The sequence below is a fragment of the Eurypyga helias genome, unplaced genomic scaffold (genome assembly GCF_000690775.1).
Source record: "Eurypyga helias isolate BGI_N326 unplaced genomic scaffold, ASM69077v1 scaffold10753, whole genome shotgun sequence".
Taxonomy (NCBI): Eukaryota; Metazoa; Chordata; class Aves; order Eurypygiformes; family Eurypygidae; genus Eurypyga; species Eurypyga helias.
The window spans coordinates 1-12,423 of record NW_010240549.1 but is presented as its reverse complement, the minus strand read 5'-3'; the positions used below and the strand labels follow the sequence as shown (position 1 = coordinate 12,423).

At 43.3% G+C, this 12,423-nt stretch overlaps 1 protein-coding gene across 1 annotated transcript; it reads right to left on the bottom strand.

Moving 5' to 3' along the window:
• Positions 1–2,123: 2,123 nt before the first annotated feature.
• On the bottom strand, positions 2,124–11,311 carry FBXO7 (F-box protein 7; the record flags this gene model as incomplete). The annotated part of the gene is made up of 8 exons (XM_010148475.1): positions 2,124–2,718; positions 3,087–3,124; positions 3,809–3,985; positions 4,970–5,062; positions 5,861–5,944; positions 7,199–7,340; positions 8,605–8,832; positions 11,017–11,311. Coding segments are annotated over 8 exons (1,462 nt in total), but the record flags the coding sequence as incomplete, so codon positions are not given.
• Positions 11,312–12,423: the final 1,112 nt, after the last annotated feature.

The window sequence follows — 12,423 nt, the reverse complement described above, 5'->3', positions numbered from 1 at the left end:
TGTAAAAAGTCCTCTCCCAGCACATTGCGCTTTGCTAATGAGGTAACAGCATCCTGGATGTCCAGAGGTGCTGCCAGCAAACCGGTATCCACCCGCTCACAGGCCAGAGGGATGACTGTCCAGACCTGCACTTGTGTGGGCACTTAACCCACCTTATCCACTCTAAAAAAAAAAAATCATCTACCTCCGCCAGAATCAAATGGTAACGAATCAGAAGAGCTGAAAAGGAACCTTCGACTGAAGACTCTGAATACAGTCTTTTTTTTCCCCACAAGTCTGGGGGGAAAAAAGCTGCATTTCAATTAGCTGAGCACAGGAAGGAACAACGGAGAAAGGGCAGGAGTATCTTCAGGTCCCTCAGCAGTCTATCTGTAAAAAGGCTGGGTTCCCCTCTTCAAAACCATTCAAGCGACAAGATGCAGGATGAAGAGACGGGTGGCATCAGGCCGGCAGAAGCACGAGGAGGCTGTGCTCGCCGCAGAGGGCCCAAGGCCCCAGCAGCGCGAGGTGTGCCAGCACAGTGAGCAACGCCACTGCCGCCAAGGGCCCGGTTGTGCAAGTGCCGCTGGCAGCACAAAACTAACTCCTCACCCACCCAGATCGTTGCTCTGAGAGATTGCTTGGGAAAAAAAGAAAGAAATTATTTTATCCCTTAGAGCTGTGTAACCATATTGCATACTACACATGCGTTTCTGAAGCACTCATCACAACAACAAAAAGGTGCCAGACCAGCGCACTGTAGAGTTCCCTAAGGAATCACCAAGCTCCAAGAGACCTGACTATGCTTAAGGGAAAGCTCTGTTAGAACAAGGCAGTTCAACCACTGCAGCAAGTGTCAAAACTCAAGGCTAAGCTGGGTATTGATGGGAAACCACTGTCCCAAGACTCCATAAATACACACTCTCAGGTGTTCAGTCGTGGCAGGGCTGGCACTACTGTGCCAGTGCTGTGCAGCAGAAAAGAGAGGAAAGAAGAAATACAACTTTTGACAGCAAAATAAAGTATTATATTTCACTTCCACTGGAGTTAATGGCAGAACTTCCTAACCCTACTCAGGTCAGCTGCTCTTATGCAGAACAAGATGAATCACTGAAACAACACCTGAAAAAGCACACAAGTATTACTGATTAAATAGCTTGTATTTAATAGGAAATGTCATTCCTTTTGCACTGTTGGAATTCCAAAAACATTTTAGAAAACAATTATCAGCTGTCACAACAGTCATCAGTACCATTTACATTTACACACACTGAGATCAATCCATCTTAAAAAAATACGTAAGAAATGAAAAGTTCTAGCAAAGTTTAGTCATTCCAGTCTTCAAATGGGCTCCAGCATGAGTCTGCAGATCTCATCAGGAGACTTTAACAGTGGTCTTGTTAGTTGCTCATTAGTTAATAAGACAATACTTGAAAGGTGCTCGTGACACGCTACAACACACTTCCTCTTGGCAAGGTGTATTTTGATACTTAAGTAATGTAGTTAAACGAATTTACAGTTTCCACTGCAACCAGGTCAACCTATTTAATTCCTTACGTTAGGCAGGAGGAAAGATTTATTTCTGCATCAGTTTTAGTTCACACACAGTAAACGCAGCCATGTGCCACAGCTCCTTGTTTGTGAAGTCAAAGGGAAAGACAAAAGTTTTGCTGCCCTGCTTCTGTTCAGGCTTCCGAGTTGCACTGTGGCATGACTGTACTCGGTTGTTTGCAAAACAAGTTGATTTGTGTCCTAGTATTTCCATTGTAGAGAAAATCCCTTCCCTGTATTCTTTGTGTATTAAGTAACAATACAAAAAAATGCTTTTTTCCTAATAAAACATCAAAGGAAAAAGGAAACGTCACCTCTGACAATTTCTATGAACTCACATCTGCCCTAACAGCATCCTGTTCAATGTGGAACATGGTAGATTTTATTTTGTTAATAAAGATTATTAGCCAGGTAGATTTTAGACAACTTTTTTCCTGGCAATTTAATAAAACTCTTCAAATAAGACAGACAAGTATAGGGTTTGTATTTAAAGTGCTCTTTATCTGATGCAACAAATATGTGGCCAGGAGATGACTGAGGATGCGGGAGGGTGAGGGGAGTGGAGCAGAACCAGCTGGTCTAGGCTTAGACCCTAGTGCCAGGCGGTACAGCACTACCAGAGCACAAACCAAACCCGGCCTTTCGGGCTGAAACCCTACCACGCACGCACATCCTTGCCACAATCCGAAGAGAAGGCAGATGTTAGCGCCTGGGATGTGCCATCTCCTGCGGTTAGAACGCAAGCTCGGGGATTAGAAAACTCACTGAAGGAAAAAGCAACAATCAAATGAATGCACGGCGAATGTCCATGGGGCGGCCCCGGCTGGGTCTAGGTGGAAACCTGTCAGTGGGACCCGCTCGCCCTGGGAGCGTGGGGTTTGCTCCAGGCAAGGAGCCAATTGGATCAAAATGCGGTCTGAATGGAGGAAACTGGCCTGGTGCTTCTCCTGGGCCAGGAATAAGTGAGTTAATTGGGTCCCCAACATATGGAAGGGTTGGTCTCTCATCATATTCTCCACCAATGATCATTGGGGGATAGATCGGGTTTGATGGGAATGGGTTGGGAGGAAAGGGATTAGGATAGAAGGGGTTAGGATGAAAGGGGATTGGATGAGGTGTAGGGGGCAAAAACATCATGTGCCTCCACCGCAGGGCCTCTTTCTTCTGTTTCAACTTTTTCTTGTATAGCTGCAGGCAGAAACAAAGGAATTTTAAAGCTCGGCAAGTGCTTCATGTTCCACCTTCAGCAACCGCGTGCAGTTCTGCAGCACAGCTCGGAAATGCCATCCTCACCAGCCTGAAAACCTGCAACAGCAACTCCCCTGCCTGCCAAAGACCAAACCAGCACCTCTGGGAGGCCCCTAACCCACGGTTTGGGCATGCACCTAACAACTGGCAATGCCGTTTTCTCCTACTCTGACCAAACCCAACATGTGTACGCAGAACACTACACTTCCAAACCGAAATTTAACTCCAAGTTACTACCTCCCAAAGTTAATGAGTTCTATTCTCAAATTAGCCTGTGGAGAGAGAAATGATATAAAAAAGCCACCTACTTCTTTCCAGTCTGTGTCACGAGGCCTCGCCATAGGATCTACAGAGAGAAGCAAAAAAGAAGAGCAATCTATCTTGTTTTTAAGTAGCATTCACGCCACAGATGTCCATGATTCTTCTGCAAGTTCTGACAGAACTAAAAGACTGGAAAACACTTTTGGTCAATAAATTTTTCATAAAGATAATGCATCATAAAAAAAGATAAAGCTCCAGGACCCTTCAATAGGTGATCTACTTGCACGCCCACTCTATGTAAAGCATCACCTCTAACAGCTACTGAGGAAGTAGACAAACTGCAGAAACACTGTCCCCATCTCTAGCTTCTGGCAGCATTTCCCTTGGTCACCTTGTTTCTTCAATCTCTTGTGAGAAATTATAGCAGGATGTCTCTTCCCTCCACTTCCTAATGTCTGCAATAGCCAGTACACCAAGGTAGCCAGGGCAACAGATGAGAACAAGAAAAGTCTGTACCACTCAAGGGGAAGAAGAACGGTGTAGTCCGGCAGTAATGGCTCAGCAGATTGTCACCAGTTTTCAGGGTGGAAAACAGCGTATCCACCCAAGTTACACCTGATCAACGATACTGGTTAGCATCACAAATGACTGCATCTGCTCAGTGTTTAAAAACCAGAATTGGCTGCCTGAGGAGCCTCTTACCAAAATCAGACCTAGCCCCTCTGTTCAGATGAGAATGTAATTAGAAAAGCACGTGTCCCCACATTACCTCGGAAATCTCGCAGATACATGAACCTCCACAGAAGCTGGTCGTTGGAAGCCGTGTAAAGATCACGGCAAACAGCGGAGAGGGAGATGAGGGAACGGACATCCAGAAGTCTGAAAATTCGAAGCTTGAGCTCAAGAGGAAGGACCACCAAGCCAAACACATCTGGTAAGTTCAGAGCTACAAAGCGGAGAAAATAGAAGCATTACCTAAGCAGTGAAGAGTTTACTCATCTCTAAAGACCCTAAAAGAAAGGACGGACGTCATAGCCTTTCCCTTAAATCATTTCCCTTTTGTGCCTGCGTTACACCACTCTTCTCGGAAAGTACCGTGACTTCTTATAAAGCAGATCTCTTGTGACTCCAATTACGCCTGCAGAGTGCACAAAATAGGGCAAATGGTACCTTATACTAACCACAATTGGCCACCATAACGCTAAGAAACGTTCCACACACCTAACTGTGTGTGTAGGCTACCGAACAAAGGAATAGGTAAAGAAAAAGAAACCTGCCCAATTTCACGAGCCCACAAAAGCCACATTAAATACAGAGCACATGCTTCGCACAAAACCTTCCCGCACTGAAGCCTAGAGGGAATTCCACTGAATAGTCTTCAGACTACAAAGCTCAGACCTTTTAAGGCAATACCTAGGCAGAGAAAACCTGGCTTCCTACTGTTCCACAAACACCAGCTTCCTCCTGGTCCACAAACACCAGCTTGAGTTACTTCCTATCATTCTTTCCAAGGCCTTAATGACCGGTTGTTGAGAAGATCATTCCTGAGGTTAGACTTCCAAATATGATGCTATGTAAATTTTGCTGCTTTAACAAAGAAACAGATAAAAACTACAGAACTACTGCCACAGAATTCTTGTGGTATGATTTTCTCATCACTAAATGTGGAAGACAGCCACTCCACTTCTGTCTCTTAAGTGAGACTAGAGCAGTCAAAAATTAAAACCAGGCAGATATAATTTTACTAACATTTTCTGAGATAACAAAGACTTATATAATTTATTTAGAATGTACAGATTTTGTTTATTCTTTATATAGCCATCACCGAACAGCTGTTTCTAACAGTTTTCCTCCAAGGCCTTAGATAGACTCTCTTTCCTTCCATCCTCAAAAATGAAGTACCTTCTCTAATATTAAGTATTTCACTCACCTTGTCGGGCAGCAGCCAGAAGAGAGTAAACCAGCTGGTCTTTAAAGAGACGGGATAGTTTCTGAAGATCTTTGTAAACACCTGCAACCTTTTCTGTCAAAGAAGAAAGGCAAAAAGCTTAACTTCAGGAGTTTTTAATGCAAAAAAAAAAATATTTAATAACAGAAGAATTATGGTTTTCTTGTAAACAGAACTGTAATCTGCTTGTAATCTTGATGTGAGCAGCTCTGCAGCTAAGAGTATAACAATCATGCGGTAAGAATTCATCGACAAACTACAGACCAGTTCCATGGTCAGGCTAGGCTTTCCTTTGGCCTTAAAAAGCACCATTAGGAGAAATACTTGTGTTCTGCAGAAACAAACAAACCGACCCTCAATCTGTCAGAGCTTCCTCTGCCAGATTTCAAAGCTCCTGTGTAACATGCACCGATGTTGTAAATGCCTGCAGTACTCATTTTTCTGACAGGAATGTTTTTCCATGCTGTCTTCTGAAGAAACAGGAGCCAGAAGACTCTACTGTTCTATCAGACATTTCAGTGCTCCGTTATTCTGCTTTTGGCTGGACTTGTACATCAGTGACTGGGGCTACCCAGGGGACAGTGTAGGACACTGAGTCAGCCTCGACTGCCAACAAAGCACTTCATACCTACTTCAGAGAACAAAAGGCTACTCCTTACAGGGTTAACCCAATAAATTCAAACTGTTTCAACAGGAAGATGTGAGTAAATGGCTACATTCTCTGAATTCCTTTAACCACAAAGCTATGACTCACCTATATGGTAACCATATTTTTATTCTTTACCTATTTCCTCTACTGAACTATACCCTGACTCACTCTGTGACATCCTTACTTTTCAGTTTACTACTACGAATAGCATAGCTCAATCATACCTGGCTCCTGAAAGCAAATGAAGGATGCTGGCAATAGCTGTATTCTCTTAACACCTTTAATCTCCTTGTTGATTTTTAATGTTGCTGAAAACAGAAGGGGGGAAGGGGGAGAAATTTCAACATTTAAAACACTTTTGAGAGATTACAAAAATCCCTTCATTACTGCCTTACCCTTCAGAGGTGTTTTACTTTCCTCCCTTACCAAATTCCTTTAAGGAAAACGCCTAACTAGAACAAGCAGCTAGAGAAATAAACATTTCAGAAAAACAAAACAGAACTTAAAATAGCAGAGAATAAACTAAGATCTTGGTGACAGAAACCAAGCATTGCCTTCAACAGTTCTGTCCCATGGAAATAGATGTGACACAGCTAAAAGAGGCACACAGCAAGCATTATAGCTCCATCATTGAAGAAATATTAGCTTGAGAAAGACTCAACAAGCTTACTGTATGGACACTACATCTGTGGTAGCTTCAACACTGTTCTAAACCTAACCTCACCCCGATTTGTTAAAACATCGGATCAAAATGTGTACATGTCCCAAGGAAACAGATGTGCTTATACAAATTGGCACGATCGGCTACAAGTTTTACAAATAAATATCAAACATTCTAATCAAAGATATCTTGAAATTAGAATCAAGTCCCAATTTAATATTGGTTCTGCCAAAAAGTGGAAATGCTCAAATGCTAAATAAAATATGAAAAATGAAGGGATCAGGGGGGAAGGGGGAAGACAAATGAAAAAAACTCTCCCAAAACCCACCAAGTTATATGGAAGTTGCTTCAAAAGTAAGTAAATAAATAAAAATCAAAATTCCCAGAATTTCTGGACTAAATGGCTTGAACTAAATACAACTTTTGAGACCACAGTTAAACTCTTAGTGTGCTACAGGAAAGATTATACATTAAAGCTAAAGAATACATAGTCTAGAAGGTTTTTCTTGGGGGGGGTGGGGTTTGGGGTTTTTTTGTAAGTCTTGCAAAGGACATGAGACAAGACAAAAATACTGTAGCTGTAGCAAATCTACCTCTTTCAGTGTTTGGCAAAGTATACCAAAGCAGCTATGAAATGAGACAAGAAACAGATTTCTACAACATTGCAATGAAGAGCCCAGCTGCATCCCCTAAGGACTGAGCTGTTATGATCAGAGGGGCAGAAACGTTAACACTGAGACAGGAAATGCCAGAATATTCAGCATCAGGAAGTAGCATCTCTTGCACCTGAATCAAGGTGCAGTTCTAAACAGGGTGCACAAAAGCACATTTGTGTTTTCTCTGGCTAAACAACGGTGATGTTTAGCAGTGTGCATCCAGGAGAAAAGCTTGACCACCTTACCATTAATAGCAACAAGATCTCCCAAAGGCACACAAGTCAAACCAGCAGAACCTTCTTCACAAAGGGGGTGTGTGTACTGTAGCTTATAAACACCATTCCCTCTCCATTTCTCTGGCATAGACACTGCTTTGGCTTCTGTCCCCTAAAAACACACAGAGATAACACTGCCATACTTTAGCCATGTACCAAGACTAAGGGTTGGGAAAAAAGAGAAGTAGAAGTTAGGAACTGCCAGAATACTTCTTGCAATTCAAATCTTAACTTAGTCCTAACGCGCATGCCAGAACACTGTAATATTTCTTTAAGACGTGTACTTCATTCTGTCATTTATCCCAGCATTCTGATAACTCCTGCAGGTATATTAATTTTCTGCATGAAAAACATGTCACTGCACCTTTTCCGTGAACTTATGAGGTCTGACAGAGCTTGAAGAATCACAGCTTGTAATCCACTCAAAACTCTGAGCAGGCCAGCAGCTTTTCCTTTCAATTTCAGCAAGAAAAGGCTCAGATGGAATCCCAGAGGGGGACACAACATAACCACAAATACAAGTAGACTTTCTCTCTTTCCTCTTAAATCTGCACAGCAATCATCTTCCCTACTTCCAAGCCTACCGACCGAGGCAAACCTTCTTCCCAGTGGCAGATGTACTCTTCAGATAATATTTCAGGCTATAGGAATGCAATTAACTTAGCAGATTCATTAAACTGGTACTGGTCCATTGGACATCTAAACTGACCTGCTACATGTGCTTAGTTAGCCTCACCGCAAGAAAAAAAACATAAGAATTCAAACAACTTCTCCGAGAGCAAATATGTTTTTGCACGTTTAGCCACGTATCAGTAAACATATGATGCAAATCTGAAAATCTAAAGGGAAAAGGTGAATTCATACATTGTGCAGAGGTACTGCCGTAGGTGCTCAGCTACAAGTTAGACAACGCCGTAGGTTAGCGGCACCAAAGCCTAACTGAACTCAGCTGAAGTTAATATGGAACTGGAGACCACATCTTGTCAGACCTAGGCCTCGTTAATGGCCATTTGAGCAGGATACTGATGCTTAAGGCAGTGCTTCAAAGAAGTGCTACAATCTAAGTACATCTACACAAGCTCAAGAGTGTAAAGCAGAAAGAGGAGGTTATCAGCTGGGTCCCAGTAAGGCTGAGGACTGGAAGAAACATGGGAAGAGTACTCTTCTCGCACACCTAAAAGCTGCTGTAGTATTTAGCCTTAAGGCTTACTGGTCAGGCAAATTAGAGAAGCTGATACTTCAACAGCCCCTGCTGCTGACTGACATATTCAGAGCCAGAAGTGGATCTTCAGATGCATCTTGTATCACACATTCCCATGATATTCCACAGCTTTTTCATACAAACCAAGAGATTTCCTGACTGGTTGTGCACCCACCTGAGGTACGTAGCCTGTCTCCATCATGAGAAGATGTACTAGAACAATCAAGGCATCAGTGGCACTGGTACACTCAGCAGAAAGGTAGAGCATCTCTAAGGAATGTGGTATTTCACCATCAGCGGCTTCACTGCACAGCATGGGCTCAGAGGGATAAGAACCTGTACCTTCTTCCAGGTCAACATCTTCCGGCACTAATCCAGAAGTAAATTCTAAGCTGGATCCTGCCTTTAAAGGAAAACAAAACATACCTTCATTCAGAAAGTTACACCTCAATTCATCTGCTTATTCCAGTCCTCAGAGGCACCAAGACTATTCTGCTGATTTCTCAGTTTTTCAGAGTCATTACAATGCCATTTTCTAGCATCCCAGCTGGAGACTGGGATTATACACATAGCCTCTGTATTTTTTGATAATTATAATGCAAGCCCTTCATAGAAGGGTCTGTCATTTGATTGCATATACTACTTGAAGACAAACTGGTAACATATTAAAGCTTCATCAGAATTATCACAACATAGACAGGAATATTTTATTCCCTGTAGTACCACCGTTTACTTAAGTATAGCCAATGGACATGGAAAGTAACCAAAACCTTAACTTGGACTGCTTAGCAACACAAGACTGCTTAGAAACACAACAGGTCTAAACATCGGGGGTTTTTTTTTGGGGGGGGGAATCATCAGTGGAATATATCTGCTGACGCTTGAGGATCACTACAGTTTTATTGTGGCTTCCTTTGTCTACCAAAAAAACCACACAGTGTTGTTATGTAACTGATAGAACTACCCACAGATACATTAAAAAAAAAAATAGTAGTGAATAAAAACCACAAGCAGATTTGCCGAAGAGAAGGGTCAGGAAAGGGAAAAAAAAGACAGACACAGGAGCTTGCATGCCCACAGCACCACGTAAGGGTTATTGCTCCTGGCAACAATCAATGGGACAACGATCCAACTACATTTTCTTTCATTACTGACAATACATTTATCCCAAATTTTAATTTTCATAGGTTAAAACAACAGTTTTGAATGACCCAATATAAAGATTATATTGAGAAACATTTTGTATTTGAAGTTTGTTCCAAAAAAAAAAAAACCACCAAAACAAATCTACTTGCTTTGAATGAACATTGGAAGACAATCTCCTTCCAGCTTCTCAGGCTCCTGCCTAAAACAGACAGGATCGTATAACATGGTAGACTGTGGCATTAGGCTGTGCCTGCAGAGTCTCCTCCAGGAAAATCATTCACCACAGCAGCCAGCACTTGTTGGGAGCTGTCACCAGCTTGACTTATTATATGTACTGTCACACAGGAAATAAACCACTGGGTAATACAAAAAGCATGCTACTAGCTGCATGAAGCATACAGGTGTACATCTGTATGTCCCTACGAAGCATGAGACAGGAATTCTCTCAGCAACACAACCTTGTGCATGAGACAGACGGGTCTCACCTTAGAGCAGACCATCTGAACCACAGGGTACTGCTATAACCCATTAGAGAGGGATCACACACTCACCTCGTGAGTGGTGTTTCCAACAGGCAGTGCCTGTTGCATTTGTTCAGTACTCAGTAATGTAAAGGCCACACAGAAATTTAAGTCAGCTCTGACTGAGCTGCAAGCTGTTTCCTCAAGAAGACAGCACTGAGGTAGGTAAAGCAACACACTCCTAACTTCCTCATGGAAAGTGTATGTTCCAGCAGAAACATTAAATCGTGTAAAAATGTCAGACCTGAAAGTTCTCGTGGTCTCTGAACTAGCTTTTGTGTCACAGCTAATATATAGTGAACAAATTTCCATCCAAATAACTGGCTATAAATCAGCCAAGTATAAGTAGCCAAATATTCTAAAAAGATTCTCTACTAAAGATATAGACCAGTTGGAGCGAGTCCAGAGGAGGCCAGGAAGATGCTCCGAGGGCTGGAGCCCCTCTGCTATGGGGACAGGCTGGGAGAGTTGGGCTTGTTCAGCCTGGAGAAGAGGAGGCTCCAGGGAGACCTTATTGCAGCCTTCCAGTACCTGAAGGGGCTACAAGGAAGCTGGGGGGGACTTTTTACAAGGGCCTGTAGTGACAGGACAAGGGGTAACCGGTTTAAATTGAAAGCAGGGAGGGTTAGATTAGATATGAGGAAGAAATTCTTCCCAGAGAGGGTGATGAGGCACTGGAACAGGTTGCCTAGAGAAGCTGTGGATGCCCCATGCCTGGATGTCTTCAAGGCCAGGCTGGATGAGGCCTTGAGCAACCTGGTCTAGTGGAAGGTGTCCCTGCCCAAGGCAGGGGGGTTGGAACTGCAATCTTTAATGTCCCTTCCAACCCAAACCATTCTGTGATGCTACATAATACAGCAACTGACACAGAGACCTTCATTTTCGTTTTGTGTTGTACAGGACAATTCTCATGTACTTACCCTCTCATCAATCCTTTGGACTTCCACTGGAGCTTTCTGCTTGTCAGATTGCTCATTCTGCCATTCTTTTGGACTGTTGGCCTGACTTCTGTCAGTAATCAAGGTGGATGACTCATGACCATTCTCAAGTCGGGGAGCCGCAGAAGGAGGAAGAGGTAGGTTGGGTTGTCCATCCTCTTCTCCTAGTAATAAGCATATCAAATCACCAGAAACTATCCCATATGAAGCTAAGGTCTTCTGATCTTCTGTGAGAGCATCTTTTCTGTTCAATGTTATTGAAAACTCTGTATCAGAACTACAAAATAGAAAAGAAAAAAGGAAACATGTTCAGCTGCACCTCAGTGACTGCACACAGAGGTATAGTTAGAGATATATACTGCATACTACAACAGCACTATACCATGGGTTTTAATCCATTAATAATTAGCAATATACTAAAGGAAGAGTGGGGGGAAAAAAGACGGTATGAAATTACTTTGCCCTTGCTTCTCTTCAAATATGTTTTAAGTAGCTGTAGCTGCCTGGTAGGTATAATTCCATTTACAGTAATTGCTCATAGAGCAGTTATGAAGGAAAGGAAACCAGTGCCCTCCACATTAGAAGACACCACACCTAGCAAAACAAGCTTTAAATAAGCTACTGGCTAAGATTATTTAAAAACGAGACAGCGTTGCAGACTCAATCATCTTGCTTTTTTGATTAAGAAAAACATTAGTTTATAAAGGTCGGCAGCTGCCCTACAGCATGTTATTTGCAAATGAGGGTAATAAGAAAAGATGCTTCACGGCACGCACTCACCAAAAAACCAACCCAAATAGAAAAGCACGAGATTAGCACGGAAGCAGCTATCCAGTACCAGCCGTACAACACACTCGCTGTGTCAAGACACGCGGTAACTTCAGATTTCTCCCACCCACACCGCTACGCAGCACAGTGCTATCAAACACACCTATCACCAGTGGAACGGCAGAACAACGGGCCTAGTTAAAGGGTTGTGACTACAAGCCCTTTAGCCACCACCAGAAAACGAGCCCCTTCTGCAGGTGTTTCTCAAACTGATTTTGTGAACTTTACTCTCCTGTAAAGGCTGCCATGAGTTTATGAAATTTAAACCCAGAGGCTCTCCGAGAAGCCTGCAAAACTGTAAACCTGACAACCCTGCAGCCACTTGCGTAACGCAAAGGCCACGCAGGAACTTCAGTCGGCTGTGACCGAGCTGCAATCCCTATCCCACGGCTGCACATCTCCCAGAGCGTTATTTCCTCCCCTGTAGCCGACAGCCGGGCAGCGACCCCTGCTAAAGGCTACGGCGGGCCCAGGCCGAAGGAACTCAGCAGCGGCCTCTGCCCAGCCCTACACCAGCTCGCCGCGCCTCGGCCCCGGTCGCTCTACCCCCCCTCCCGCCGC